Source organism: Psammomys obesus, unplaced genomic scaffold (assembly GCF_907164565.1).
Source record: "Psammomys obesus unplaced genomic scaffold, mPsaObe1.curated_primary_1811, whole genome shotgun sequence".
Lineage (NCBI taxonomy): Eukaryota > Metazoa > Chordata > Mammalia > Rodentia > Muridae > Psammomys > Psammomys obesus.
The window spans coordinates 11,652,847-11,680,358 of NW_026596120.1; the positions used below are offsets into that span (position 1 = coordinate 11,652,847).

Sequence of the window (27,512 nt, forward strand, 5' to 3'; positions counted from 1 at the left end):
ATGTTTTTGTGCTTTAATATTGATACATAAAAGATACTTAATGAATGTTTATCATTTGAATAGCTTGTATTTCTAAAGCACAATCTCTTTGGTCAGTAAATATGTTCATTGTTTCTATGTCTAAGAAAAGGCAAACAGAAGAAATAGCATGAGAAATATGAGGAGTCAAGTGAACATACAACCAAAGAATGCTCCCGAAGACTCCAGGGCCTTAACCTATATGGGAAGAATTTATAAAATCACAGCAGTAAATCTTAGCCCTGTGAACAGCAAATTTATGTGGGAAGTTTTCATAGGAAACTTTTACTGTAAGATATACTATAAGGTAGATGCAACTTTTGTATTTGATCCCATCACTACTTAAGTGAACCAGGGGCATTAAAGTACTAGTCCTTCCAAAGGCAAACTAGAGCTCCACTCCAAGACCAGCTATGAACACAGATGTGTGTGTGTGTGTGTTTGGACCAAGACAAGGGGATTTTAAATTTCACGTGAGGGAGAGAGATATTTAAGACTAGCCAAAAAATGTTTTGGAGAAAAGAACAGAAGAGAACTTGCTTCTCCCAAACAGCAAGGCTTTTATTAAAATTATGTTAGATGACATTTGCTCAAGTAATCATGACTATATCAACAGGAAGAGACACTAAATAAATGGATCAACAGAATGAAACCATTGACAGGAAGAACTTGATGTCAAGGATGACATAATATTCTGGAAATGAAGTACATATAGAATGAGCTAGCGGAGTTGTTCACCTTGACAGAGCTCAGTAAGAAGTGACTTTCCAAAGCATATTTAAAAATATGTTCCAGAGTATTCTTGTCATCTGCCAAGAAATAATGAGAAAATGAACAACAGACTCAATAGGAATAAAGTCCTACTGCACATAGCCAGAGGAGTGATTCTCTCTAGCATGGTGAAAAGGGAAAACAAGAAGACATGCAGGAGGATGCCCCATACGGTTCCACTTCTATAAAGATCTAGATTGACTGCGAAGTTCCGATGTATATGTTCACACATGCGTGTACACGTGAGCAGTTGAAAAGCCCAGAGCAGCGGTTGTATCTAAGTGTGTCTGGTGAGTGGGGATTGGCTAGGGGTGTGCGGTATGTGGTGGAGCTTCCTGGGGTGATGACTGCATTCACTGTCTTGCTGGAAGCTTGAGTGATACAGTTTTATACACCTGTTGAAATCCCAAATTTGCACTTCAGATGTGCCCACTGTTGTGTGCAGAAACAAAATGTAAGTGCAAACAAAAGTGACACCCAGACAGACGTACAGGCCAGAGTTAGATGTGGAGGCACACATAGGAAGACACTCCTTCTGGGACCTACAAGGGATATATACGGATATCCTTGGTCAATTTTTTTTTTCTGAAATTTTTCTGAAAATGAACTTGTGGGAAAATAATTTCAGGTGCGTTAAATAATCGTATATAGAACAAACGTTCAACACAATGCAATATTACTGAAGACCCTAAGAAACGTTTCATAATTTTGCATGAGGAGAACTTTAAAAGCAAATCGGAACACTAAGATGATGTAGAAGGAAAGATAAGTATGTTTTTTTTTACTACCTGAATCTCAATGACTTTGCAAGCCAAACGATGCCGCATCAATTAGAAAAACAACTGGTGGGCATCCAACTGTATCATATACCATACAGGGGTAACAGTTCCAATATAAACACCAACGAGCAACCCAATGGGAAAAAAATCAGGTAAAGACAAGACAGAAGAGAGAAAAATGAGTTTTCACAATTACATAAAAATGCAAATTGAAATAAAATGAGGAGCCCATATTTTGCTATTGAATTAGCATATTTGCAAAGATTGGTAACATCCAGTACAGCTCAGAATGCTAGGTGACAGACACACTCCCAGGAGAGTATGAATATTCACTAAGCCTTGGAAAGCCAATCTGGAAGTAAAGAATCCCATGGGGAGCGCAAGAATTCAGAGAATCAAGTAGAGTGTGGTCAAATAAAAATGGGTAAAGGAGACTCATCTGACTTAAAAATGATGCTTCCAGGCCTGAGTGTCAACTCCAGCTCATCTCCTGTTTATAGCCTAAGAGCTCAGAGCAATGTTTATCATTTTTCAGAGGGCCACACTGCAAATGGTTACATAATTCCTTACATAATTCTCCACTTCGCTTCTTGGCCAACAACGCCTAAAATACTAGCCAGGTGACTCTTTAAGGAAACGTGTATGGACTCCTACCACGGAAGAGTTGTCAGTCAGTAATTATTGTTTGCACTTGCTTTGCTATATTATTGTAATCTGTACACTTCACTTTTTGAGGTTTAAGGCAAATAGAGAGGCAGGGAAAGATATTGTTGGGTCCTAAATGTAAGTGGAAAATGAAGACACTAGTTAGACAACCATGTAGTGGTTTAGGCCAAAGGGAATGGAGCCTTATAAGGTCTGGAGGGCAACCGAGGAGAGTGAGAATAGGTTTCCTAGGAATCACAGAGTAGGATCAGGCCGGGATGTTGAGGCAAGAGGAGAAATCAAGGGTGACTCTTCTATTTTAGTCTCTGGTTAAATGGTGCCAGCTATGGAGATGGCGTGATGGGAAGGTTATGTTGGAGAGGAAAGCCGGAACTCTATTTTGAATTTATTATGGTTCCAAGAGGAATTGTGTGAAGGAGGCAGTGGGATAGAGATTAGAGCTGTTCAGGATATGGAGGGGGAGGCTGAAAGGAGATCAGGTTTCAGCATTCAGAATGGAGCCAGTACTTAGAGCCCCCTGGAAGCAAGCTAGGAAAGTGAACCAGACTCTGATGAGGCAACACCTTGCTCAACTGGGGACCAAAAACCTCAGCTTTGCCTGGAGCTGCTTCCTGCTGGAAGATGTCGCTGCTGTCACTCTCCTCTTCTCTACATCCATCTGTTCTAAATTGCTCTTGCCACTGGCCAAGGAACACCATGGCTTCCAAGTAGACACCAGCTCTTTCTGAAAAGCTGTGATCAAATCCTTGCCTGGACACTGACTGCTGTTATTGATACTGGATGGATGGGGTGTTCAGCATTTGACTCCCTAGGTGAGGGAAAAGCTCAGTTGCAGGTCCTGAGATACCTTTAGCCATCATTGACTGATGTCATATTTTCCTAGAATAGACTGAGGACTCACCAAGGAGCTGGTGTAGGTGGGGTCTGAGGTGTCATCCTGGAGGTAGCGAGAGAGGCCAAAGTCAGACACTTTGCATACTAGGTTGCTGTTGACCAGAATGTTCCTAGCAGCCAGGTCCCGGTGCACATAATTCATCTCAGAGAGGTACTTCATGCCGGCAGCAATGCCTCTCAGCATCCCCACAAGCTGGATCACCGTGAACTGTCCATCATTTTGCTGTGATAAGACCAAAAGGAGATCAGATCAAGATGGGCTTCGGTGGCTAAATGGGAGCCTAGACAGCATGGCCGATGGCTTGTCAGCCCTGTCAGCATCCAGCATTCAGTTCCCTACTGCCTCTTCGTGCTCCTCCCTCCTCCTCATCTCTTTCCTCGAATGCTCTGCTCTCCTCTTGCCAAGCCTTGTCGATTTCATCTCCAAATTACATCTCAAACCCTTCTACTCCTCTCCCTTTTCACTGCCACCATTCCAAGCAAGTCATCGCCATCCATCACCTGTAACAGCCTCCTGAATTTGCTCCCCTACAATCCATTCTCTCCATGGCAGCCAGGGCCATCTTTTCAAGACATAAATCAGCCCATGTCACTCCCTGGCTTAAACTCTCTAATAGCTTCCCATTGCATTAAGGAAAATCTCCCAACTCCTCAGTACAGCTTAGGAGACCCTAGGGACCAGCTACCGCCTTGCCTTAGGCTCTAGACGCACATGCTCACGGGACACAAAGCCACAGGCCCTGGAGGACTCTCTGTTCTTTTCAAGGCAAGTCCTACATGCCCCATGTCGTAAGTAGCATATCTTGCTTCTTTCCCTCTAAACCCATACCTATGTGCCCTTTGTTTTCTGCTTAAATATGCCTTCTTCAAAGATGACGTCCTTCTGACCTCCTCGCTCCAATGTGGTTAGCATTCTCTGAACACTGTTTTCAAATGGATTACTGCATTACCTTATATATTCCCAAGTCAGAACTCTGTGGCTGTTTTGTATAAACTTTTGTCTCTGCTGTTTGACTCTAACACTTTGAGCATATGAACTTCCATCTCTAGAGGTCCCCATAATATTTTAAGTGATGAAAACTTTAACCGAAAATAGAGGAAGAAGTAAGGGAAAGCCCCAGCACCTTAAGAAGTATAAGTAGTTGAATGACCAGCATATCTTGCTATTTCCCAAACTCAGTCTCAGGCACCTTCTTTGAATTTTCTGAGCTGTCAGCCTTGACTTTATGTAACCATGTTCACTTCACAGGGGCCAGTGGAGGTACCTCACACACAGTGTCTGGCACCTGGCACACTGTTAGTGTCCCTTACTGTGCCAGGTATATTACTGCTTTCTTCTGCCACTGGTGGACTCAGTTTCAAGCACAAATGCCCCTCCCATTAGATTTTATTTTCAAACAAATACAATGAGCTTTCTTTTTGCCACACACAAACTCCTACATCCTGCCTCTGCAGACAGTGGCTAAATCAGTGGGTCCTGAGCCATGCTGCCAGGAACCTACCTCCTCATTTAGTTCACCCTCAGTTGCTCTCCCAAGGGTAATAAGTTGTATCCTGTGTTAATTAGAGCGCATCCTAAACAGTGAAATGTTGTGATTGAAGTGGGAGGAGGCTGGGCAGCTGAGGTCTAGTCTGGTTATTGTGTAACACAAATACTGGGCAAGCCACATTCCCTGACTCAGAGGTCCACAAATGAAACACACGAAACATATGTAGTGTGAAGAGCACTCTTTTATTGAATATCAACTGTACAGATTACATAATACGCCCACACTATCCTCTCTCTCCAACAAGGATGGGTATGCCGCTTTTGCATGTGCTACAATGACTGTCCCTTCTCCAGAATCCATCAGTCATCAATGATTCCACAGGGAAGGAGCACTGTTTATTTTTGTCAACTTGATGCAACTAGACTTAAGAAGGAATCTCAGCTGATGAATTGGCTCCATCAAATTGACCTGTGGGCACAACTGTGGGGCATGTCCTTGATTGATGATCAATGTGGGAGGACCCATTCCATTATGGGTGGTGTCTCCACTGGATAGGTGGTCCTGAGTGGTATAAGAGAGCAGGCTGAACAACCCATGGGAAGCAAGCCAAAAAGCATTATTCCTCCATGGCTCCTGCCCTGTTCCTGCTTGAATTCCTGCCTGGCTTTCCTCTATGGAGGGCTGTGACACTTTAGATGAAACAAACGCTTTGGGGATTGTTTTTGGCCAGTGTTTTAGCACAGCAACAGAGAAGCAAACTAGTACAGACACCCCCAATGGGCCAGGCTGCTCCTGACCCAATTCTTAACCACCTCCGAACCTGCCCAGACTGCTTTTCCTGTGACGTTTTCTTCTAAGGGCCTAAAATAAAAGCGCAGCGTAGCTCTGTGGAAAGACTGACTGATTGGCCCATCGGTGAAGGATGAACATACCAGGGACGCATCAAATCCTCCTCCCGAGTGAACCTCCACCAGCACCTTCTACCGAAGCCAGCTGGCCTCTCAGGAGCACCGCTCTTTCTCCAAGCACATCTCTGGGAGACCTGCTTCCTCAGAAGGTCCCCGTGCAACTTCTGCACGCTATAAAGATGCATCTAAGCTTGAAGCCACACAGGCTGGACTTTTTAAATTACATTTTTTAAAATTTCTTCTTCTTAAGTGTAGGTGATGTTACAGTGAAAACTTGGTATTTCACTAAAGATTTCATTCTGGAGAGGGACATCCATGCTTGCAAACAGTGAGAAGGGTGTGGGCAAGCATAGACGGCAAAGTGTCTGTATTTTTGTTCTAATTCACTGCAGTCTTCTCGGGTTCGCTTTGTGTTTCAAATTTAGGTCAGGAATCACTATGGTTTCTAGGGCGAACAGAGGCCAGAAATGGCTGAAAGTTGTGTATCTGCATCCAAGTAGACACAGTTAGGACCCAGGCTCTGCCATTCATTAACCTGAGCAAGTGATTCAGCCTCCACAGCAGTGATCCTCACACCTGAAACTTAAGAGCATAGTGTCCTGTCTTCCTGGACTCCCAGAGGTTTAAATGAAATCACAGGCCAGCAGCCTTCATTTGGGGCCTCGTGCTGCTCTGACATCAGCAATGATCACTGCATCCAGAAGCCAGGCTGTCCTTTCCTCCCGGTCACCTCCCTCATGGACCTCAAATGTTCCTGTTGAGGGAGACTTGGGTCCAGCTCTAGTTTCCTCGTGTTTTCCTGAGTATGGGAGAGACACTCTAGAGTCATCACTCTTAGAAGACCCAGTCCAGTGGGCACTCCAAGTTAACACACTGGTCAATACTGGAAACAGTGCCCGGCTGCCTACTGTGATGTGTTAATGAATAATGGAGACTTAATGGCACGTGATCAAAGTCTGAATCAATTCACAAACACCAGTTTCTTCTACCACTTGACTTTCAAACAGAAAAAGCGTAGTTCCCAGAATATGATCAGAGCCTTCAAGCTGTCCCTGGGCAGATGAAAAGGCAGGCAATATTGCATTGTTTTCATAGGGAAGACAAAGAAGGTCTGGAGGATCTACGTGACCAGACTTAAATCACTTCGTGTGGGTCTGAGTTATAACAGAAGTCTAAATCCAGAGTGGCAAATTACTTCTCTGCTGACATTCCATCTCAGATCCTCTGGTAATGGCTGCCGTCCATGGTGTGTGCAGGAGAAAGCTGTATAAGCTTCAGAGGGAGAAAGCTGCCTGTGACTAATGACGCTGCTTTTGGCTGGTCTTTGAACTCCTGTCCAGTGCCTCGTCCCTTGGAATATGCTGACTCTACAACGGGCAATGGTTTCCTTAGGCGCTTCAGGGTAAACACATCTCTATAGGAAGCATCCTGACTGTTGAACTTAACTGTCACGATGAAAACTAAGGACAGAAACACACCATGTTTCCCCCAATGCATTCAACTGCTTTTTGCTCCCTTCACTGGTACGGAGCATGTATGGAGGTCAAAGGACATCCTGGTTCTCTCCACTAAGTGGCTTGTGGGGCTTGAGCTCATGTGGTCAGGTGGGTGGCAAGCCCCTTCACCCACTGAGCCACCTCAGGAGCTCTGGAAAATTGTTTTGAGAGACAAGTATTATCCCTTAAATTATATAGGAAGGCTGTCCACGGGTTTTGTAATTGCAGAGATAAGAACACCAACATAGAAAATAAGCGAAACAGAACAACTGCTGCCTGGTTCCTCAGAGACTTTGGGAAGCAACTAGGTTCCATGCTGAGCCCAGGGGGACAAACATGGTTCACTGAGGAGATGCAGGCCTGGGTGGAGTGATTTAAACTTTTTTCTTGTACTGAAGTGCTTTCTACTGAAATTGCTTTCCAGCAAATGCATGGAGCCACTTGCCGGCCCTCCTATCAGACAGGGAGGATTTAGGTATTTCCACTTTCATTGACAAATCCACTTCAGGAAATGAAACCCTTATTTGATTTGTTTGAGGAGAATGAATCATAGATTTTTTTTTTTTAACTAAAAGAGAACTTTCAAGCTCATCTAGCTCAATGCCTTTAGTTTATAGATTAGAAAATTGAGTTAACAGACTTGCTCCAGGCCACAAGGTGACTCATAGCACGGCCTCAGTCTCAGGGCTTCCGATCTAATATTCTCTCTAGTCGCTCCCTTCTACCTTCAGTCCATGGGTGAGCTCCCCCGGTAAAAAGCGTCCCACTTGACACCACTCAGGGACTCCCAAGAGTCTTACAGAAGAGAGACCGTCTATGAATGAATCAAGAGCGGCCACAAGGTCCTCCTTTCAAGCTTTTGACCAGACATGGATCTGTGCTACCGGGATGGTTTTGAAAATGAGGGAAGAGTCACCTGAGGGCTGCCATTAGGTTTTGGTACCAAGAAGGAAAAATTCAGGATTTAACTAGGCAATCTGAAACTCTTCTGTTTGAAACAAGTAGCAACCAGGAACCTCCTCCTGGGTGCTTCCAATGCTTCCAAAAGATAAGAATCCCAGATTCTGCAAAGGCAGGGGTGAAGAACAGATAAAAGGGAGGTGTAGATCTCTGAGGCCTGGACCAAAGGCCAGAGTAGGAGCACTCTCAAGCTGGTATGTCCAAGAGCTGGCAGAAAGGAGACAGTTGTAAAATTTAAAGACTAACTCACTTCCTTTCTTCTTTGAGTGGTGGTCTTAAGATTATCCTCCTTCCCAGAAGATGGACCCTCTAGAACTTAACTGATGACCTATTTTTTTTTTCAATTTTATCAAGCAGCAGATACATCAATTAATGTTGCTATGCTCCAGGGTTCAGTAGTAAGGCTGAAATTAGATTTATAGATTACCTGCCTTCACGAGGTGTGAACAGTCAGAAACACTCCATTTCCCTGCTGCTCTTGGCACTGCCTGCTCTTGCCACCCTTTCTAACTGTGCCCTCGCCTCTGTTTTCCTGTGCTCCTCTCTTGCCCCTAGGTTCCTCCTTCTGTGCATCTGTACAGCCTCATCATCATGGAAAACCCAGCGCCCTACAAGTCTATATGCCCTGGGCCCCTCCCTGGGCCCCTTGTAAAAATGCTCTGTCTGGGAGGTGTAACAGGGTGGGGCTTTGATTCCCATAGGCTCCTGGATGCAGTAGCTCCCTGCCCTAGAGGTGACCTGGGGATGAACTCTGATTACATTCTTCCAACCACGTAGTGACTTTCTCTAAAGTAGAAGCAGGTGACACCATGTAAAATTATCAACTCCAGAGAGGGTCTTGAGGATAGGTCAGTAAATGTTTGCCTTCTATTCATGTTCACTTCGTTTTCTTCACAAGATCTCTGGTCATAAATGATTGTCCCTGGGAAGGCACAGTGCATGCATTGCTTCCTTGTGCCTACAAAGCCAGGGAATGAGATGCAATGGCCACACAGCATTCCTGGAACTCTCTGCCACTCTCTACGAATAATTGTACATGGTTTTCATTCAGCCAGTACTTACTGCGCCAGGTGCTAGAGTTTCAAAACAGAGATACAACCATACCCTCCAGGAGGCATGAGTCTGAACCCCCAATCTATAACAATTTCTCCATCCCCACTACTTTAAACACTTTTTCCAACTATATAGCTTAGGCAACAAGCATGTACTACCCTGAAAAGGCAGCTTCAGTAGCGCGAAAGTGACGCTTCCAATCAAGTCCCATTGACATGCCCACTCTGCTCCTGGGAGTGAGAGCCACCTTGAAGCTGCTGTAGACTGTGGAACAGCCCATGCTTACTTTAACTTCTGCATATATTAAGCTATCCAACAGATTACCATACCCCCTCCACTGGTCTGCCAGGTGACTAGTCTCTGAAACTAGGGGATAGTCTCAGAGAATTCTCTCTCTCCCCACCCCACCTAGCTTCCACAGGAAGATTTAAGTTTGACTCTGTGACATCTCTGTTCTTCACTCATAGAAACAAAAACTAGTACACAGGCAGGTCTAACTGGCAACTTTGAACATTCAGGCTCCAGGCAGGAACTGCATCTGTGGTGGGGGTGTATTCTGCACGATGTGTGTGTGTGTGTGTGTGTGTGTGTGTGTGTGTGTGCGTGTGTGTGTGTGTGTGGCTTGTCTCTGTGGTAAAAGTGACACTATGTAATTTCCAAGACACCAAAGAGTGCAGCCTTCACTGTCTCCTTGAAGGATGCTTGTTTGAGGATGCAGCTTGTTCCAAAGACACTCAGACAGGCCACTGGGAAAGGTAGAGCTGATACCACATTTAAACTCCATGTTAACACAAGAGTGAAGGAGACTTCAGACAATTTCAAGCTGTTTCATTTGACTCCAGGAGAAGCTAGATGCTCCACCCCGCACTCTTGCCTTAGTTTCAGGTTCATGAGCATTATAAATCATGCTGCTGTGCTAAGTCAGTAGGGTCTTGGCATGATTAGTTATAAGGCATTAGAGCTATACCTCTTCTATCACACACGCCCAGTCTTCAGTATAGGCCTGACCAGAGCGGTCAACCAATCAATGTTTCAGTATGGACCGATTGTCCTTCGATCAGCAGCCGCAGCTGCTGACTGAGCGTAGGGACATGAAGAGCCTGCTAGTCCAAAGTCCTCACTCAGAAGGCTCTGGCCGTTCCTTGATGCTGTTCTCAGGTCCTCTGCTGTTAGGCTCACTAGATGTGTACCCTGAGTCTCTCAGTCAGGTTTGTCTATGATCCGCTCTCCACAAGCCTCTGTGGTCTCCTATAACAATGTGGCTCCATTTTGAGCATGGCCTCACGGGCACACACTCTGACAGGGATCTCTCCTAGATCTCTCATGGAGAGTGTGTTCACATGCATCCACTTCTGCTGCAGGTTGGACTGGGTAGCCCAGATGCCAGGGCAGACTTCTGGGTGCCTGTGGAAGCCCTTCAGATGCCTCTTTAGGTGATAGGAGGCTTGGGGATTAAAGAAAGCAGGCTAGGAGTTGGCTACCCTGGGTAAAGGCAGCAATAACCACTGTTGTCTGCATGAGTCACACTGAGCCATGAAGCCACTGAGAGTCCCTTCAGTGTCAGCAATTCATGAAGGTATCACTGACTATTCTTTATTTTACCATCTCACTCAGCCTATAAGCATTTGCTGAGGCTCTCCCCCTTATCTTTACTCCGAGGAGACCTCAGACTATGCTTCTCTTTTTTAAAATATATTTTAAAATCTTAAATACACTTTAACTGCAATATAATTATATCACCGTCCCCCACCTCTTGTTTCTTATTTCTCCCCTCAGTTCTTGGACCTATGGCTCCCGGGACATCATGGACGAACTGATACTGGAAGCTTGCCATGAGCCTACATAAACAAGACACAGCAACAAGAATGTCAAAAGAAAAGATGTGCTAAAGAGGAAGAGGTGGCAGGGAGGGCGTTCCACTAGAGGGAGGATTAGCCTCTCCCAAGGATGCGAGCCCTGATTGGTTTACACAGTACTTACTCATTCTTTCCGCTTAACAAGAAATCTCTGCTATCGTTGCCAAGATATAAACCTGCTCACCTGAGACCAGCCAGTAGTCCTGAAGGCACATTATTTTCCCAGGACACTCCTCCTCAGGACCTCTCCCCTGCATCCGATAATATTGATACTACCCATGCCCCCTGGTGGAGCTTACCCTGAGGAAAGAATCCAGAGCCCCATTCTCCATGAACTCCGTAATGATCATGACAGGCCGACTCTTGGTGACCACGCCCTCCAGGCGGATGATGTTGGGATGGTCAAACTGGCCCATGATGCTCGCCTCGCTCAGAAAATCCCGACGCTGTTTCTCTGAGTACCCAGCCTTCAGGGTCTTGATGGCCACGTAGATTTCCCTCTTGCCTGGCAGTTTCAAACGGCCCTTGTACACCTCTCCAAACTCCCCTGAAACAGCAAGCATGCAATTAAGTTCCTCGTCCTTCTCAATCTGTGGAACCACAAGGGGAGCCATCTTAGCAAGAACAATGGTGCTCAAGATAGGATTGTGATTAGAGTGAAGACATGGAAATTGGAATCTTTCTACGAAACTGAGATGTCTAGAAGGAATACCAAGGCACATTCCTCACATCAGTTCCTACAAATAGTTGGAGTAGCTGAAGTGAGTTTTTAAAACATATCCACGTTTGGGTTTTGTCCCACGTTTAATATTTTTTGTGTGTGTGTGTGTGTCCTGGCTGAATAAGTGAAGAAAAATGGCCAGTGCCACTTTGGCAGGATCATGGTTCTTTTTTAGCAGAGCATGATGCACAAGCATCGGGGGTGGGGGGGGGATTAGAGGATATGTGGGTACTTTAGCTAGCGTGTCCTCTGGAAAGCAAGCCCTGAAAAGTTAGGAAAGGAACAGGTTGATCCATGAAAGATGAAAGGGGAAGGCAGCAGGATTGGGCACGGAGGGCTTCAGATCACAGCAAACACAACCCAGGCAGACCTGACAAAGTCTCAGCCAGCCTCACAGGGAATAAAGAGTTCCTGTTCCCAAAATAGCCAGTCCCTAATATCCCCACCAGGCTCAGCCATTGGCTGGGGGCTGCCTGTAGGAGCTAGGCCTCTGCAGGAAAGCAGTCAGCCCCAGGAATCACTGCTGCTTCAAGCCTGGCAGCTGAACAGTAAGTTATTTCTCCAAGTAGGCCCAGGTTGAACACCTTCATGCAGACGCGCCATAAGATTTCAATGTTTTTCTTTTCTTTTCTTTTTCTTTTGCAGTAAAATCACTAAGAGTAAAAACAATTTTGATGACACCACTTCATAGCTGTCTAAAAGAAAAAAGCCTGTTGAGTCCTGCTTAATGTGCTTTCAAAAGTTATTTGATGATTTCTCTTGGTTTTGTGACTTCTAGTTCTTTCTTGGGAGGTAGTTAAGTGTCTCCTCACAAGGGCTTCACTGAAATGCGTGTCAAAGGCCTCTCAGGAGAAACAGGGGCTTCTGCTGGGCAAACTTTCTTTTTACTTTAAGCTTCTGAAAGAAAGTGATAGAACAATCTGTGAACAATCAGACAAACTGCTGGCTCCATTGGAAAAACATGCTAACATGCTTCTGTGCTTTAGGTGGAGCTCCTTTTGCTTTCCGATACAGAAAACGCTGGAAGAAAGCTATGCAAAAGGACTTTTATGCAAAACTGCCGTGAATTCTACTGAACATGACAGAAGGTGGAGCCGAAGGAGAGGCTGGCCTAAAGTACCATTAGGAAGATTTCTTCGCAGAGCTAATACTCAGATAGCTATCATTTGTGGCATCAGCTTTGACATTGAATCATATGCTACTTTGGTGAATTGCTTGAGGTCAGACTAAGACTCTCTCACATTTGGAGCTTGCACACCCACCGGATACCTGGTGCGTGGCTGACATGCTAATAAACATCAATGTGCCACATGTACTGTTATGGCCCACACTCTGGTCATAAACGATTGAGACCTTGTCACCGAATCATCCAAAAGAAGCCAAAATACGGGTGCTTTCATTTGTATGTAAAAGAATGCTCATAGGGGCTGAAAGGATGGCTCAGCTGAAGATCTTAGCTCAGCATGAGGATCTTAGCTCAGATCACCAGAACATACATAAAACTGCCTGCCATGGTGGTACATGCCTGTAGGAATGCTGGGGATGTGCAGAGAGGCGGATTCCCTGGAGCTCAGTGGCCACCTACTCTTGTTGAATTGGTGAGCTCCCGGTTCACAGAGCGTGAACCTTGTCTCAAAACGTAAGGGACAACAGTCAAGAAAGATACTCAGCACCAACCTCTGCCTTCCATGTGCATGCACACAAGTGGACATACACACTAGCACATACACATATGTGCTCCCAACACACACACACACACACACACACACACACACACACACACACCAATGCTTGCAACTGCAGTAGAGGAGTCCTGAATGCCTACGTACAGGAAAACACCGTACCTGTCTCAGGGAATGCCTAGAACTATTGAAAGTAATAGATGAATGATAGGTGTTGACTGAAAGATGTTCACATCATATGAAGGATAGAAGGGAAACAAGTTACAGACCATCATTTGCTGTATATGCTCATATGGGATGCATGCCAGTACAAAAGGAAAATCACAAAAAATTACGTATCAAGTGTATTTTTAGCATCAAATTATTTTTTAATGTTTCTATGAGAAGGATGGAGATGGGAGTAGGGATTAGTAAACTTAGTTAATTTTATGTAGAGGTGCTATAATAAGCATAACTTGAGTAGTTAAAATGCAAAAAATTTAAAGTCAAGCACTAAATAGGACCTGCCACATATATGTGTTTCTCTCTATATGTACTTGTATATACTTGCGTATCTACACGTATCTATATACTTGAATCCTTTCTCCTGATAACCTAATATTTAATAACTATGAATACAAATAATGTTTGATAAATATGCTAATTGAATAATATTGGTTAGTGTTTCTTCTTGTTGCCATATTGAGTTCATGATAGTTTCCTTCAGGAGAAAGGTATAGATGAGGGTTTAGGGGAAGGGAATACTGCTATTTCTTCTGGGTGGGGATAGCCCACAAGAATTTACCTATTGGCCATCTGCTATGGCATGCTTCATCCTGTCAAACCACCATGACATTCTGGCAAAGAAAATGTTCATCTTACTAGTGAGCAAATTAGCAAGGAGACATCAAGAGCCTGTTCCCAAACCAGACAGCTGAAATTCAGTTAGGGTTGGCCAAACTGACTTCATTTCTTACCATTTGAGGCTGGGTAAAAAGTTGCAATTCAGAGACCACCCTGGCCCGCTGTATAGCTTCAAGCAGGTCTATCCTATGCAGAGACTTTCCTAGAGAGTCAGTATCCAGATAAGAGCATGGAAGTAGAGTTTCTTCCCTGTCTTCCTAGTTTTTCTTTCTTCTTCAGACCTCCCCTCCCTGTCTTCCTTTCTGAGACATGGTCTCTAGCCCAGGCCATCCTCAAACTGGCACTAATCCTCATGCTAGTAGGAAATACTAACACCCATCTCAGAATAATTCCATAAGTGGATAACATTTACCCAAGTCTCTTGCTGCAGAGTTAGGCAGAATCAGAATATTTCTCAGCTTGTGTGTGTGTAGTCTGGAAAAAAAATGCACTAGATAAACCCGATGTGCCAGAAGCATACACATCAACTCCCCCGTTGAGAAATTCTGTTCTGTGTTAGCTGGCCCTGCAGTTAGAGCACTGGGGTTTCATCTCAAGATTCTGAGTAATTGGTCTGGGTCTGGCCTGGGAATTTACATATTTAAAAGCTGCCTGCAGGATTGGCTATATAACTCCAGTGCCTGGCAGAAAATATAAATATAGGTCTTCTTGCTCAAAAATTATGAAGGATTTCAAGATGGTGACGAGGAGAGTATAAAATGAAAGTGGAAACCTTTCTGAGCACGGGGCTCTGCTTAACTGCACTGTCTCAAGTCTGGGCTGTCCATAGGCTCCTGAGGTATGGCCAAGGCTGAGAACTGTGCTTTAACCCCCAGCATCCTGCAAACAGATTAGGGAACCGCCCAAAGACCCAGAACCTGGGGCTTTATCTTGACTCCTTTGAGCTTGTGTGCACGCTGCCTCACCCTGTACATGGCCAGGAACACAGTGTAGGCTTTATTGATGTGTGCGGAGAGAAAGAAGAAAAGGAGGAAGGAAAAGAAAACAAGGAAGCACGGCATTGAGACGTTGTCTTCCCCTAGGACATCGTAGACTAGATTGCTTCTCTGATTGACAAACCTTACTTCACTGTTTGAAATTTATGGCTAACTGGTCCACACGTCAATGCTTCGAAGACTGAAGCTTTAGATTTTATCTTTTGTGGGGTCTCATCTCATTCTTCGAAAGTTAAAAAAAAAAAGTGTGTTCTCCTTGGCTGAGGTGAGGTGGGTGTTGTTGCTGGTGACTTCAGAGCTCAGAAATATATTCTGCAGTGGCATAAATCATGGAGAGTCTGGAAAATTAGTTCCTTTCCTTTCCGGTTTGGGGGAGAGAGAGACTTAATAGTCTCTGAGCCAGGAGGCTTTCAAAGCACCAACTGCAAAGTCACTCAGTATCAAGGCCCCCCTCAGAGGCCTTGATAAATTAAGAGACCCCTGAGTACAACAGGGCAGGAGGGAAAAGGAGCGTCAAGTCCACTCCAGCCTGCAAGCAAGTCAGTGGGCCATGGCTTGGCCCTTAAATTTCCAGGACTCGATGCTCTCATCACTAGGTAAGAGAAAGAAGTAGAAGGCTGCCTTACATTCCCACCTGGGAGTTGAGAGAGGAGTCTTTAAATGTCAGTTAAGGATGCATGTGGGTGGTGAATGAAAAACAAAGAAACAGAGGTGAAAAGAGAGGGTGTTTGGGGGACATTATGGACAAGAAAGGGGATGGACCATAGTTTTCTGTAGCTTTGCAAGACTTACAGGTACCTGAGCCACAACAGGTGCCAGAGGCCATAGAAAATTACCAGGAGGCAATGAACATGGAGGATATCCCCAGCCAAGCCTAGCATGGTAAAATCTGGGTCTCTGGCCATTTAGCATCTCCACAGCCTCAGGGAGGTGGGAGCCTATGGCCTTACTGCCGTTGATAACAAGGAAAAAGCAAGACTTGTATCATTTGCAATCTAAGGAAGTGCTATTCGTGGGTATTCCTCAACTTCTGATTCATGTACTAATTACACAAACTTCATTTTCCTGGGCTGCTGTGGTGTGCGGAAGGCAGGGGAACATAGGCTGTGCTTGGACTGGTCTGTACATTGAGACCCAGTCTCAAACAATAAACAAGTGAGTAAACAGGCAACAAACTGCGTGTGTCCTTATTTCTGCTTTCTGATAATTTCCCTGCAATTAGAACAGAACTTGGCGGTGCCTCGTGTGAAGACTGGAAATCTTCAAGACTTCTGTCATGTGTGCCACACATCAGGACCACACTTTTTTTCATTTCTTAATAGACTATCTCAGCACATCACAGTGTGACTAGAAACTGGTTCAGCTTGATGGTGCTTGTAGTTGGTGACAATTCTATGATGCAGGAGGTATGGCCAGCCTACTTTCGGTCTTGGTAGGGTTTGATCGGCATCTGTCTCTGCAACTGACCTGTGTCCTCTTCCATTGCTTCACGTTTATTTGCTCAGAGCCCAGCTCTTGCATCAGGCCAGTGGGAAGGCCAAGGTTACTCAGTGGCTCTCGGTATGTCTTGTCTAGCACCTGAACCCTGGAACTTGTTAGAAAATGCAGATTCCCAGAGTCTCACTAGATCAGAAACTTGCTGGGTGGCACACTGGAACCTGATGTTAGCTCATTTCCATCTGATTCTGGTGCCTGGCTCTCCTCTGAGAAGCACTTTCTTCAAGGCTGTCAGTGAGTGCCTTCTAGCTAGTCCCTCTGACAGTCCTCCCAGGCAGCTGTGGAAACTATTCCCTACAAGTTGCAACCTTGCCAGTGCCTCTTTCCTACCTTCCTTGACAAAATGAGGAAGAGAGAAACAAGTGTTTCAGCAGCGTTAAATACCTCGGCTATTATATATAAAATCAGAAAGGAAGAATTTTCAGTTCTTGAAAATGAAACATCCTGCCTGGCAGCAGGTATTTCAGGCCCCAGCAATTGGCTGTGTGCAGGGGGAGTCTACACCCACAATTGCACACCCCCCCTTTCAGCAGCATTTTGAAGTCTCAAACTGCCTTGGGGGGAAAAATGGAAAGCAGAAATCCTAGTTACTAATTCAGGCATACACTCGGTATGGAACCTCTAAAGAATACATTTCAGCTAGGTTGGAAAGAACGGTTTCAAGCAAGTTTCAGTACAATAGCCTGTGCAAGACAAGTAGGTTATGACTAAACACAAGAGTGACAAGGACTGTGGCATCTCACCAACTCCTGACCATGCACAGAAGACAGGCATTACTAATTGAGCACAGCCACTTTCATCCTTTTGGCAGAGTTCCTCTGACGTCCATTACTCAGGATGCTATAGTAAGTACGTGAGACAGACTGGCTTCATGGCCACAGTGTTCACAGAATGTAAAAATGAGATGGTGAGGGCAAAATGGACTTCTCTTTTCCTATAGTTCTTTGTGGTTGTTAGAGGACAACATGCTTCTATAGCACATGTGTTTATATATGTATTCATTCATGGGATCACATATATTATGCCTATATCATTTTCATTAAATAATCAAGAATATAGGGATATAAATAAAAATGTTTGGGCCCCCTTTGTCCTTCTCAGGGCATACTTAGACTGAGCACAGAGACAGAACGAGTGTGTTATATGAAGGACAGGCTTTGTCCAGGGACTGTGGGACAGTCTTTACAGCACTGCCATATGGGATAATGATCTGGAAGGCAGCCTTGTAATTCCCAGCAAAAAGGGTCTGGGTACTCCAACTGTTAGGCAGAGCTTACCATCGGAAGCAATGACTGTGCGTTTAGCTGCTCTTTTCCACGGCAACGAAAGTGGCTGCCAGTGCAGGGGTTTCATTTACCAGCTCTGGATCAGCTGCTTCTGAGTTTAAATTGTAGCTGCATCATTAACTCAAGGGCAGCACAGGCTGCAGCAGGCCGCTCTCTGCATGTTGATTCCTCACCAGTCTAAAACAACCCGTACACATGTAAACACCAGCTCTGACTCACAGGCTATTAAAGGGATTAAATGAACACACAGTACTTGTGAAGTATGCAGCGTAGTAACAGGCACAGAGCACACGCTCAGTTTGCACTGCACACTCTAATTATATTTCCTGGAGACACTTCCTTGGGCTCTTCTTCTAGAACCCTTCCTGCTACCTCACGTTACCCATCCTCCGGCTAACTGATGCCAAGAGTGTCAGGTGAGCATGGAACCTTTCTCTGCAGAAATTCATCCACAAATAACAACCCCACACAGTGAGCACACATCCAATCTGAATACAGCACCCAATCTTTGTCCAGCCCCCCCCCCCCGGCAAGCCGTCATCTTACACATAACCATCCATGGTGGAAAGGCTGTATTAGTAGCTGCTAGAGATGGGTGTTCATTCACTGAAATACGGTCAGCATATGCTCTGGATACTGCATAGTTGCACAGGCTTCAGACTGAACACAGGAGGGCTTTTAATTCAGTAAGCACATATATGGCAACCCTGGTTGTTCCTCTAGGTAAGTCCAACTGGTCAAAATTATCCAAAGAGCCGAAACTGACCAATGAGGTGATTCCTCTTAGTCACACCCATGGTAGCCATGAGCTGATAGTCTCTGTGGAGACTGAGCACTGTCTTGCCTCTTCTATAGAGACTTCAGTTGACCCCATTGTCCACACGGGAAAGGGGATGAATTAGCTTTCCTTTGCTCCAGGGAAGTCACCTTCGGAGTGTCAAATATGCACTGATCTTATTCCACCTCTCTAGCCTCCCTCCTCATTCCCTCACATTCTGTCCAGCTCTCAAAATTTTTAACCCTGCCATTTCCTCATTTCTGGGCCCTGCCTCCATTCCAACTGCCCCCACCAACTGCAGCCCCTCAACCTCACAGTAGATACACTTGCCACACTCCTCCAGCTTGGCTACCTAGTTGCTTCAAAGCCATCTCCCAGTACCAGCCCTCTTCTGACTCATGTGGGCACTAAGCATGCCCATGGTGTCCGTCCATGCAGGAAAAACACCCACATGTGAAGAACAAAACAAAACAAAGACATTTTGAAGGGGGGGAGGGAGAAGTTGTGGTACCTTTAAGAGGTGGAGCCTTGCTGGAATAGAGGGTTTCTAGGGATCAGCTGTGATGTTTGCTTCCCAGCTGCTTTTTGCATCCTGACATGGTGCATCAAGCTCTTGCTGCATCACTCCATAATGCACTGTATCCCCCTTTTAAGCCATAAGCCAAAGCAACCCGCCCCCCGCCTTAAGATGCTCTTGTCTGGTGTTTGGTAAAAGAGGATCCCTAGCACCCCCAGCCCATAGAACTACACATCCTGCAAGGACCCACTGGCTCCTCTGCGTCTGCACAATGATAGTGCAAAGTGGCTGACTGTGACCACTGCTCACTTCCCACTACGTCTGTTAGACTTTAGAGCACTGGAGCCATTTATTCTTCTTAGGAAGTCCACTTTAGTGTATAGAAAGTGCCCATTAAGAGCTTTTTGATGGAAGAAGACAGAGAAGAGAGGGAGGGAGTACATAAAGGAGGGAGAAATGGAAGAAGGGAGGGAAGGAAGAAGGGAGAGAGAGAGAGGAATGGAGGGAGGGAGGTGGGGAGAAAAGATTGGTTGAGTTTTTTTTTTTTTTTTAATGTGGGTTTTGCCTCTTTTATTCCATATTGCAAACCAGTTTCACTTCTGCTCCAATAATTCTGGGTGGCTAAGAGAAGCATTGTCAATTGTAGTGTGTAATTGTTACTTTTTTCCTTTTGTTTGGCTACCAAGTGGTTTCTTTATTAGCACAAGGGGGAGGCAGTCTCAGAGAGGTAGTGTATGGGAGAAAAGAATGTGTTTGTAGAGTGTCTTGTATTAAGATAACATCTAGTGGTGAAGAGTGAGTTAATATTAACAGGGATCAGTCCTGAGATGGTTCTGAATCACAAGGAGATAGGCCTTGGTAGAGGGTGGTTAGCAGGGACCAGACACAATGCTTAATGCCATGCTGCTGAGCATCATGTAATTTGTCAAATGCATCTCTCTTAATACCACGCAAGGCACACCAGAAACACTGAACCTCCTCTGAGTAGAATGCACAAACACAACAGCACTGGCAACTGCTACACACAAATGGAAGGTGAAGGATAGAGTGGGACCATCAATTGTCCCTTTATAGGCATCCGGCAGTTGGTGATCTCACCCCAAATTGTAGCTCCCTGGCAGGATCATAAAGTGAGAAGGCTCTTTAGTCGTCCCCTGACAAAGGCAGGAGGGGTGTTGATGTGTGCTGTCTGGGATGAAATGCAGTCCAGAACGCATCACTCTAAGCACAGGACATAAATAACAACATTAAAAACACTAGCACCATTACGGCGAGCCATAACCACAATTAATAATGCGGGCAAACAGAGTGCACGACAGTAGGACCGCCTCCTCAACACTCTTAAGTTTCCTGGAGAAATCAGGGCCTGTAAGAGCTATCCAATTTTTCTGGTACCCAACCTTCCAATGCATGATCCTTAAATATGTCAGTGTCTAAAGAGAAAGGGAAAATTATCTACACAGAAGTGAATGTCGTGGTTCAGTAAAATAGTAAATGACAGTCAATGGGAAATACATAGAGATCTTGCTGGATACGATTCTAGTTGGCCAGCTGGAACTCTTGAGGGGGTTGGTGGTGGGTGGTGGTGTGTTATAACGGGAGAGTTCCGGGGCCTTCCACAGTGACAGTGGAAGGGAGGTAAAGATACAGCACTTAAGAAGAACCTCAAGCATGGGGCTGGTGGCCTAAAGCGGTATGCTTCCCAATGTGACTCCCAATTCTGTATGTGGCTTGTTGACCCTTCAGTGCATTGAAAGAAGCAATGAGTGAAAGGATTGTGCCTTTTTGTTTTCTAAAGAAAACATATGCTGTGACTGTCTGCAGGACTTCACTGAAGCATGCTTTGTTTAGTTAAAATGTTATTGGGAGATGCCTCTCCATAGCTGTCCGGTAACATGAATCAAACAGCACTTCAGTGCCAGAAGGAATAAAGAAGACAACCTGACCGATGGCTAATAAGAACCAAAGAAGCAAAGGCAAAGAATGTTGCTTGAGAAAGTAAAGTCAGGAAGGAAACCCAAATCAAAGAAGTGAAGAGATTGCTTATAAAATAATTCTGGCTGGGATTTTTTAAATCTCCCATTAAGGCATCTCACCCACCCTACATTAATTAGGCCGGTCTATAGACAGAATGACTCTACAATCTGACAAAGAAGGATGGATTTTTCTAGATCACTATTTTGTTGTGATTTCCTGGGAGCACCTCGGCAGTTAGTTCTAATCTAGTCGGGGATTCTACTCTGATGCGGTGTAGATGTCAATGTACAACATGGGAAAAGGAGAGCTCAACGGGAGGACAGTAAGCATTGACCCAAGGTCATAGAGATGCCACTTTCAGTGAGCAGGATGCTAGATCAGCTTTTTAAATGGTTTATTTCTATCTTCGTGACCAAATCTCCATCAGCTCTCTCTTTATCTGGGTATTGTGGTTTGTTTCCAGAGATGTTCCCAATTTTTTGAAAACGAGAGCTAGCTTCTGTGCTTTTCCAGCCACTGTGACCAAGGTCTCCAAGGATTCTGAGCAACATTCTTGCTCTGTCATAGATACACAATGTAGGTGGTCCATACTTACCTTCTGAAGAGAATGAAGGACATCTAGAGTGGAAGGAAGATGATGCTTGGACAACAGAAAGACGAAGGGAGGGAAGAGCCATACCTGCTCCGATGACCTCTTCAATCTTCACAAAAGACACGTCAATCTCCTTGGCAAACTCCCGGACAGCTTCATTGGGATCCTCATAAGTGAATGGGTCAATGTAGATCTTCATCCCTGGAGAGCCTTATTGGATAAAACAAGCAGGTTAACATCCCAGAGAGGATACAGTCACTGCTGCCACTGACGTTCCCAGTACCAAAGGTATTCCTAAGAGGGACCCTTCTTTTCACCAGGTTGCTGTGAGCTTCCTCTGTCCCATTTCTTCTTCCTGGGCCTCCCCATCCCTCCTCCTGCTGGACCACTCTGGTTCTCTGCCCTCTACTTCTCCTCCATATTTTTTTCTCTTTTCATGCTCTTGATGAAACGTGAAACAGATTACTTAAAAGTGACAGATCGGGACCAGTTCCTGCACCAGGCACTCACAGAAGGCAAAGAAGCTGATTGATGCCAACCAAATGCATTAGCAGAAAAGTGGTGGTAAAATGGTAAGGTAGATATCAATATTTATCAACTTGACAACTTTCCTGAGTGGAGGCCACTGTTCAGGTTGTAACCAACGTCTGTGCTCCACGGCCACAAGAGGGATGAGGATGGATTTTTTTTTTTTTAAGGAAAAAAATCGCTATTAGAAAACCTTTAAGACAGAAGTTCCAGAGGAGTAAATGTGAGGAGAAAGCTTGGAAAATACTAATTCAGGAAAGAGCAACAACTACATAGGAAAAATGGAGTGGCATGAAAGAAAAATGGTAATTGAACCCCCCCATGCCTTCAGACACACTGAAGTATGAAAAACGAATAAAATGGTAGATGAGAAATACATAAAAGAATATAGACCTTGTCACTGATGTATGCAGTGGCAAGATAGATAGGTGTGCTTGGGGACAAAATAGAGAATCGTCATTGCAGGAAAAAAAAATACTTTCAAAGAGTAGAGGACAGGGGCTGAAAAAGCAAACGGAACATGAAAACAAATGGATTCATTTGAGATGTAATTTTTCAATTTGTTTGATGTGTCATTAAGTGAAGTGCAGAAACTGTTTCCAGGGCGCTGGGATGGCGAAAGGTGGGGCCTCCAAACACCAGGCTGCATGGCCTCCCACCACATCTCTGCTGCCTTCAGATAAGCAGGGGCAGGGCAGGTGGTTCTCTATGTGTGGTGGGGAAAATCCAGGCTGTGGCTGGGCTTCAGATTCCTGAAGCCTCACCTCAGTAGCTCGCCCACAGGCCATCCCTCATTGCCTCCCGACCTCCCGGCCATGCCCCAGTTCTGTCATTTTTTTTTTCCACCAGAAAAAGCATCTGATGCCTTTCTGAATGTCTTGATCACCTTCTTCTTCAGGGGAAAATGGGAAATCCTAGCACACAATTCAAAGAAGGGAGATACACTGAAGAACAGGGGAGATTTTTTTTTTTAAGTCAAAGAAAGCCAAGTGCCCTGACACAAGAAACAGATTTCCATCAAAGATAGGTTCTTCTGCTCTTTGGCAATGCCATTCCTGGTATCCTGGGCTGCTTGTTTGAAAGTAGTCGGGACACTCTAGAAAGCTTCTGATGGTGGGGTCGAGAGGTTAGAGAGAAAGCTTAGTCAGTAAAGTGCTCATCCCACAAGCAAGAGGACCTGCATTTGATCCCTAATGCCCATGCAACATGCTGGATGTAGTGGCATAGTGGTGCTGAGGAGATGGAGGCAGGTGGATCCCTAGGGCTCTCTACCCAGCCAGCCTGGCCCCAATAAGCAAGGTTCCAGTGAGAGATCTTGTCTCAAAAAAGAAAAAAAAAAAGCTGGACAACACATCAGGAACAACAAATAAGGTTCACCTGGACTGCTGTCCTTCCAACAAATGCTCACAAATCTGCACTTGCCCCTCCCACCCCACATGCATACATGAAAAAGAAAATCGACAAAACCTGATGACGACTTTAACTTTAGAGCACACTAACTAAAATTTGGACAAAGGAAACAGAGGTCTGTACCTCTGTCTATGTCTAGTCAGGTGACACTGTGAAACAGTATCAACCAAACTTCACGCTTGAGAACCATGAGATCGTGTTAAATAACTGCAAAAAAAAAAAAAAAAAAAAAAAAATCTCAATGGTTTAAATGAGTTTATGGTTTTGTCTTGGGCCATATCCAGAGTGATTATCACCTGCAGGAGGCTCACGGCTCACCTGAAACATTTTACTTCCTGGGGGATAGCACAGGTGTGCACCAGTGCATGCGTGAGAGAGATCTTTAGCAGAATTGGACCAAGGGTCAAGCATATGAGGCATCACCATTTTCCTACCTGCTATGTGGAAGAGGTGAAAAGAAAATGCAACTGGCCAAACTGTGAGCTTGTGAGAAGCCGGAGCAGCATCTCCAGGCTGCCCCAGCCCTGCTCAGGGTTCCTCTAGAAACTGCCCTAAAGGCCAAGTTATGAAAGCAAATAGTTTCTTTTCTGGAGGATGCCAAGAAGTACACGAAAGGAAAAATGAAATCAAATAGGAAACAGGACGTTTAAGGCATATCCTTAAGCCATTTGCTATACTGGCTTATTATAACCTGCTTTACCTCCTTGAGGACTCTCTGTGAGCTTGGGTGGGTGACCATAGCTTCAGAGTGGACCCTCCCTAAGGTGAAAGGAGCCGAGGCATTTCCATAGTGATTGGCAGAGTCAAAATTTAGGCCAGTACTGAATGGCCAGTAACACAGGCAAGAGGGAGACTCTAGAGCCAGTGAAAGCAGTCAGACAAAGAAACACAGATGCTGACGGTGGAGGTCAGCCAGCATGCTTGAGGGGGAAGGAGGAGGCAGATAAGACCACACGGAAACACTCAAAATGCAAAAGAGAAAGGAGGGAGAAGAAAGGACACCAGGGTAGTGTCAGTAAGCGGTGACTCTCCTGCCTAACTCTGTGCATCACCTGGTGCTGAGATCTGCTGGTGACATGAGGGCCCCAAAGTACTTTATTAATCCTGCATTACACAGCAAGCTCAGGCTTATCTCTTAGAACAGCTTCTCCTTCTTCACCAATCGGGCAGACGTGACTTTCCTTCCAGCTTGCCCGTGAGAACAAAAGATCCGAGGACAAGTGGCAGGCCTAGCACAGTTGCCCCATGTACTGTGAAGACTGCCCGACTAATAGACTCATTACTGTTATCGACACCCTTCCCCCGCCCCCCAGAAGTGTTCGGAGAGATAGGACAGGAAGTAAGGCGTGGTGGGCAATGGGGGAATGTAAACCACTTAGGGTTATATTAGTTACCTTCAAAATAACAACCTTGTTATTTCAGACCAAGGGCTTTTAGAGATGTATGCCAAGCTCTCCTGAAGGAGTTCTTCCATGGAAACTAATTAAACAATCTAGAATGGGCTGTAATGAATGGTTTGCAAGTAAAGACATATATGAGGATGGATGGGAAGGGATTCCGAGCTAATGAGCTTTACAGATATGGGCCCCGGCCAGTTTGGAGAAGAAGCTATTCCCAGCAGGGAGAAGGCTCTTGATAGCGCCTCTGTTCTTTAGGCCAGTAATGTGCCACAAAGTGCACTCCGATGGGAAAAAGTCTGCCCTGTGATGACACATGCACTTAACTCCCAAGAGAGAGCCGAGGAACTGAGAGGTGTGGCTACATATGGGCGTGTATTTGCACTGACGTGGGCACACATTCAATACCATAGCAGCTGTGCCGTGTCTGAGGGCTTTCGCTGTCACGGAGACATTTCCCAGAAGCCAAGAGAGCTGCTTAAATCCCAGGACCGTGATCTGTTGAAACGTCCAACCAAAATGAATATCCTGAATCCTGTATCTAACGAGTCAGTAGGGATCACTCCCCGTTTTTACTTGACATGGAGTAAAAGCATTATTATATGGAGGAAGGAAACTGGGATGGTTCAATCAAGGACTAAGAAAAAGGCTCAAACTTAATGCCTTTCCCTCAGCTGCAACCTGTTAAGAGTCCAATAAGGCAGGGAGACCTCGCCCAGGTCCTCTGGCTGGAGGTGGGGGGGGGACGGGAGGGGGCCTGTGGGTTCTAAATTAACAGAGTGATTAGGCTAAGGGTGTGAGAACGATGGATGGTGACAGACCTCCCCAGACCAAGCTCCCAAGCTCTAGCCAGCCTTTCTCAAATCCCAGAAGATGAGGTGGGGAAAAAAAAAAAAAAACAAAAAAAAAAAAAAAACGCCTTTCACTAGGCAGAACAGGTCATTTGTCTTTCGGCTCATTTTGTGTTTCTGCATAAATCCCGCATCAGCCTGTTCCTGCTCCCACTTGCCAGTGAGCAGTTTTTAATTATCAGGAAAATGGTATTTAGTGCAATGAATCACCAGACAGTGAACAAGAAATCAGGTCAGCAGTAGAGTCAGGCACAGACGAATACGGGGAAACTGAGCTCAGAGATGTTCTTTGATTGTGAATGTTGGAGAAATATTGCTAGAGGTGATGATGACAATATTAGATTAATAGAGCCCTATAATACATGGTATTTTATAGTGATTTTTTATAGTGATTGGTGTGTGCTTCACACTGCTGTTATTAATAGAAGTACCGTTAAAAGTGTTAGCCGTGTTTGAGTTCTGTTTTTTTAAATCATAGGTTGCATATCTTTGGCCTAAAAGAGGCATGTGTCGACTTAAGCTTCTGTTGTTAGTGCCTTGTTCGTAAGCAGAACACAGCTTTCTCATCTCCTGGTTTACAAATCTCCAATGAAGTTCTAATTTGTAAACACGTTCATGGGGAGCATGGCTTCACTGCTGGCTGGTGCCTTTTTGCATGGCACCAACTAGTTCTGGAAGCAGAAGACATTCTTTTCTACTGTCAGAGGGTCTTCTCCAGAAGGTCAATGGAGGTGGCTGAGATGAGCTCTGGGGGTAGTCCAAGTCTTACGCTGGGGAATTTGGAAGGTTAGAGAGCCATTTCCAAGTGCCAGGGATGCAGGGGAAAACAGAGGGCTCAGTGCTGTAAACTGCTGGTGACATGTAGGGACTAAGAGCTGGGGAGAAAACGCACTGCACCTGTGCAAGCTTGGCGTGCATTCTGAGTGCACAACTAATAGTAGTAGAAGGCTATCAGCAGGTCAGATGTGACAATTGATTCTAGGGCTTCAGGGGTTCCATCAGAAGCCAGCTGGCCTCTAGATGGGGGAAGATTACTAGAATCCCACAAGGCAGTGTCAGAGAATGAGTGAACTGCGTTGTTTCCAGTCATGAATATTCTGGTGTCCCAGCAGGTTTTGATGGCATCATAAGGCAATGGGGAAGTCTGCCTGCTTGTATCCCTTCTGGATTCAAGAGAGATTTTTGTCACCTTGGTGACTCATCTGGTTTTGTCCAGGTATTTGGGCATGAGAGGGGAGCAGTCTTTAAGGGACAATCCTTCCTATTCCTCAACACTGCTAGATATCCAACCAGCATTGTGGGATCTACAAGAAAGCAAAGGCTTCCTGGTTCTTCACGTGATTATGGCATCAAATAGGGATGTCACTGTCCAACAATGCTGGGCAGTGCTGAATCAGTAGCCACACCCGGGAATGGGTGGCAAGCACTGCAGAGACTGAGAAGGCAGAAGGCTATGGGTGCCACTCCTCAAGCTCCAGAACTGGGTTAAATATGGAAGGACAAGACTATATGTTACTGCCAAGGAGAAGAGGTTTGACACTAGGCAT

General features: G+C 45.2%; 1 protein-coding gene across 1 annotated transcript in view; it reads right to left on the reverse strand.

The window, feature by feature from the left end:
• Nucleotides 1-27,512, reverse strand: part of Ephb1 (EPH receptor B1) — a 426,680-nt gene that overhangs the window by 44,849 nt on the left and 354,319 nt on the right. The window contains exons 10-12 of the mRNA XM_055629751.1: nucleotides 21,867-21,989; nucleotides 11,191-11,438; nucleotides 3,136-3,351 (exon numbers count right to left, since the gene is read on the reverse strand). Coding sequence (XP_055485726.1) covers nucleotides 3,136-3,351; nucleotides 11,191-11,438; nucleotides 21,867-21,989 — 587 coding nt within the window. The remainder of the gene's footprint in view (nucleotides 1-3,135; nucleotides 3,352-11,190; nucleotides 11,439-21,866; nucleotides 21,990-27,512) is intronic.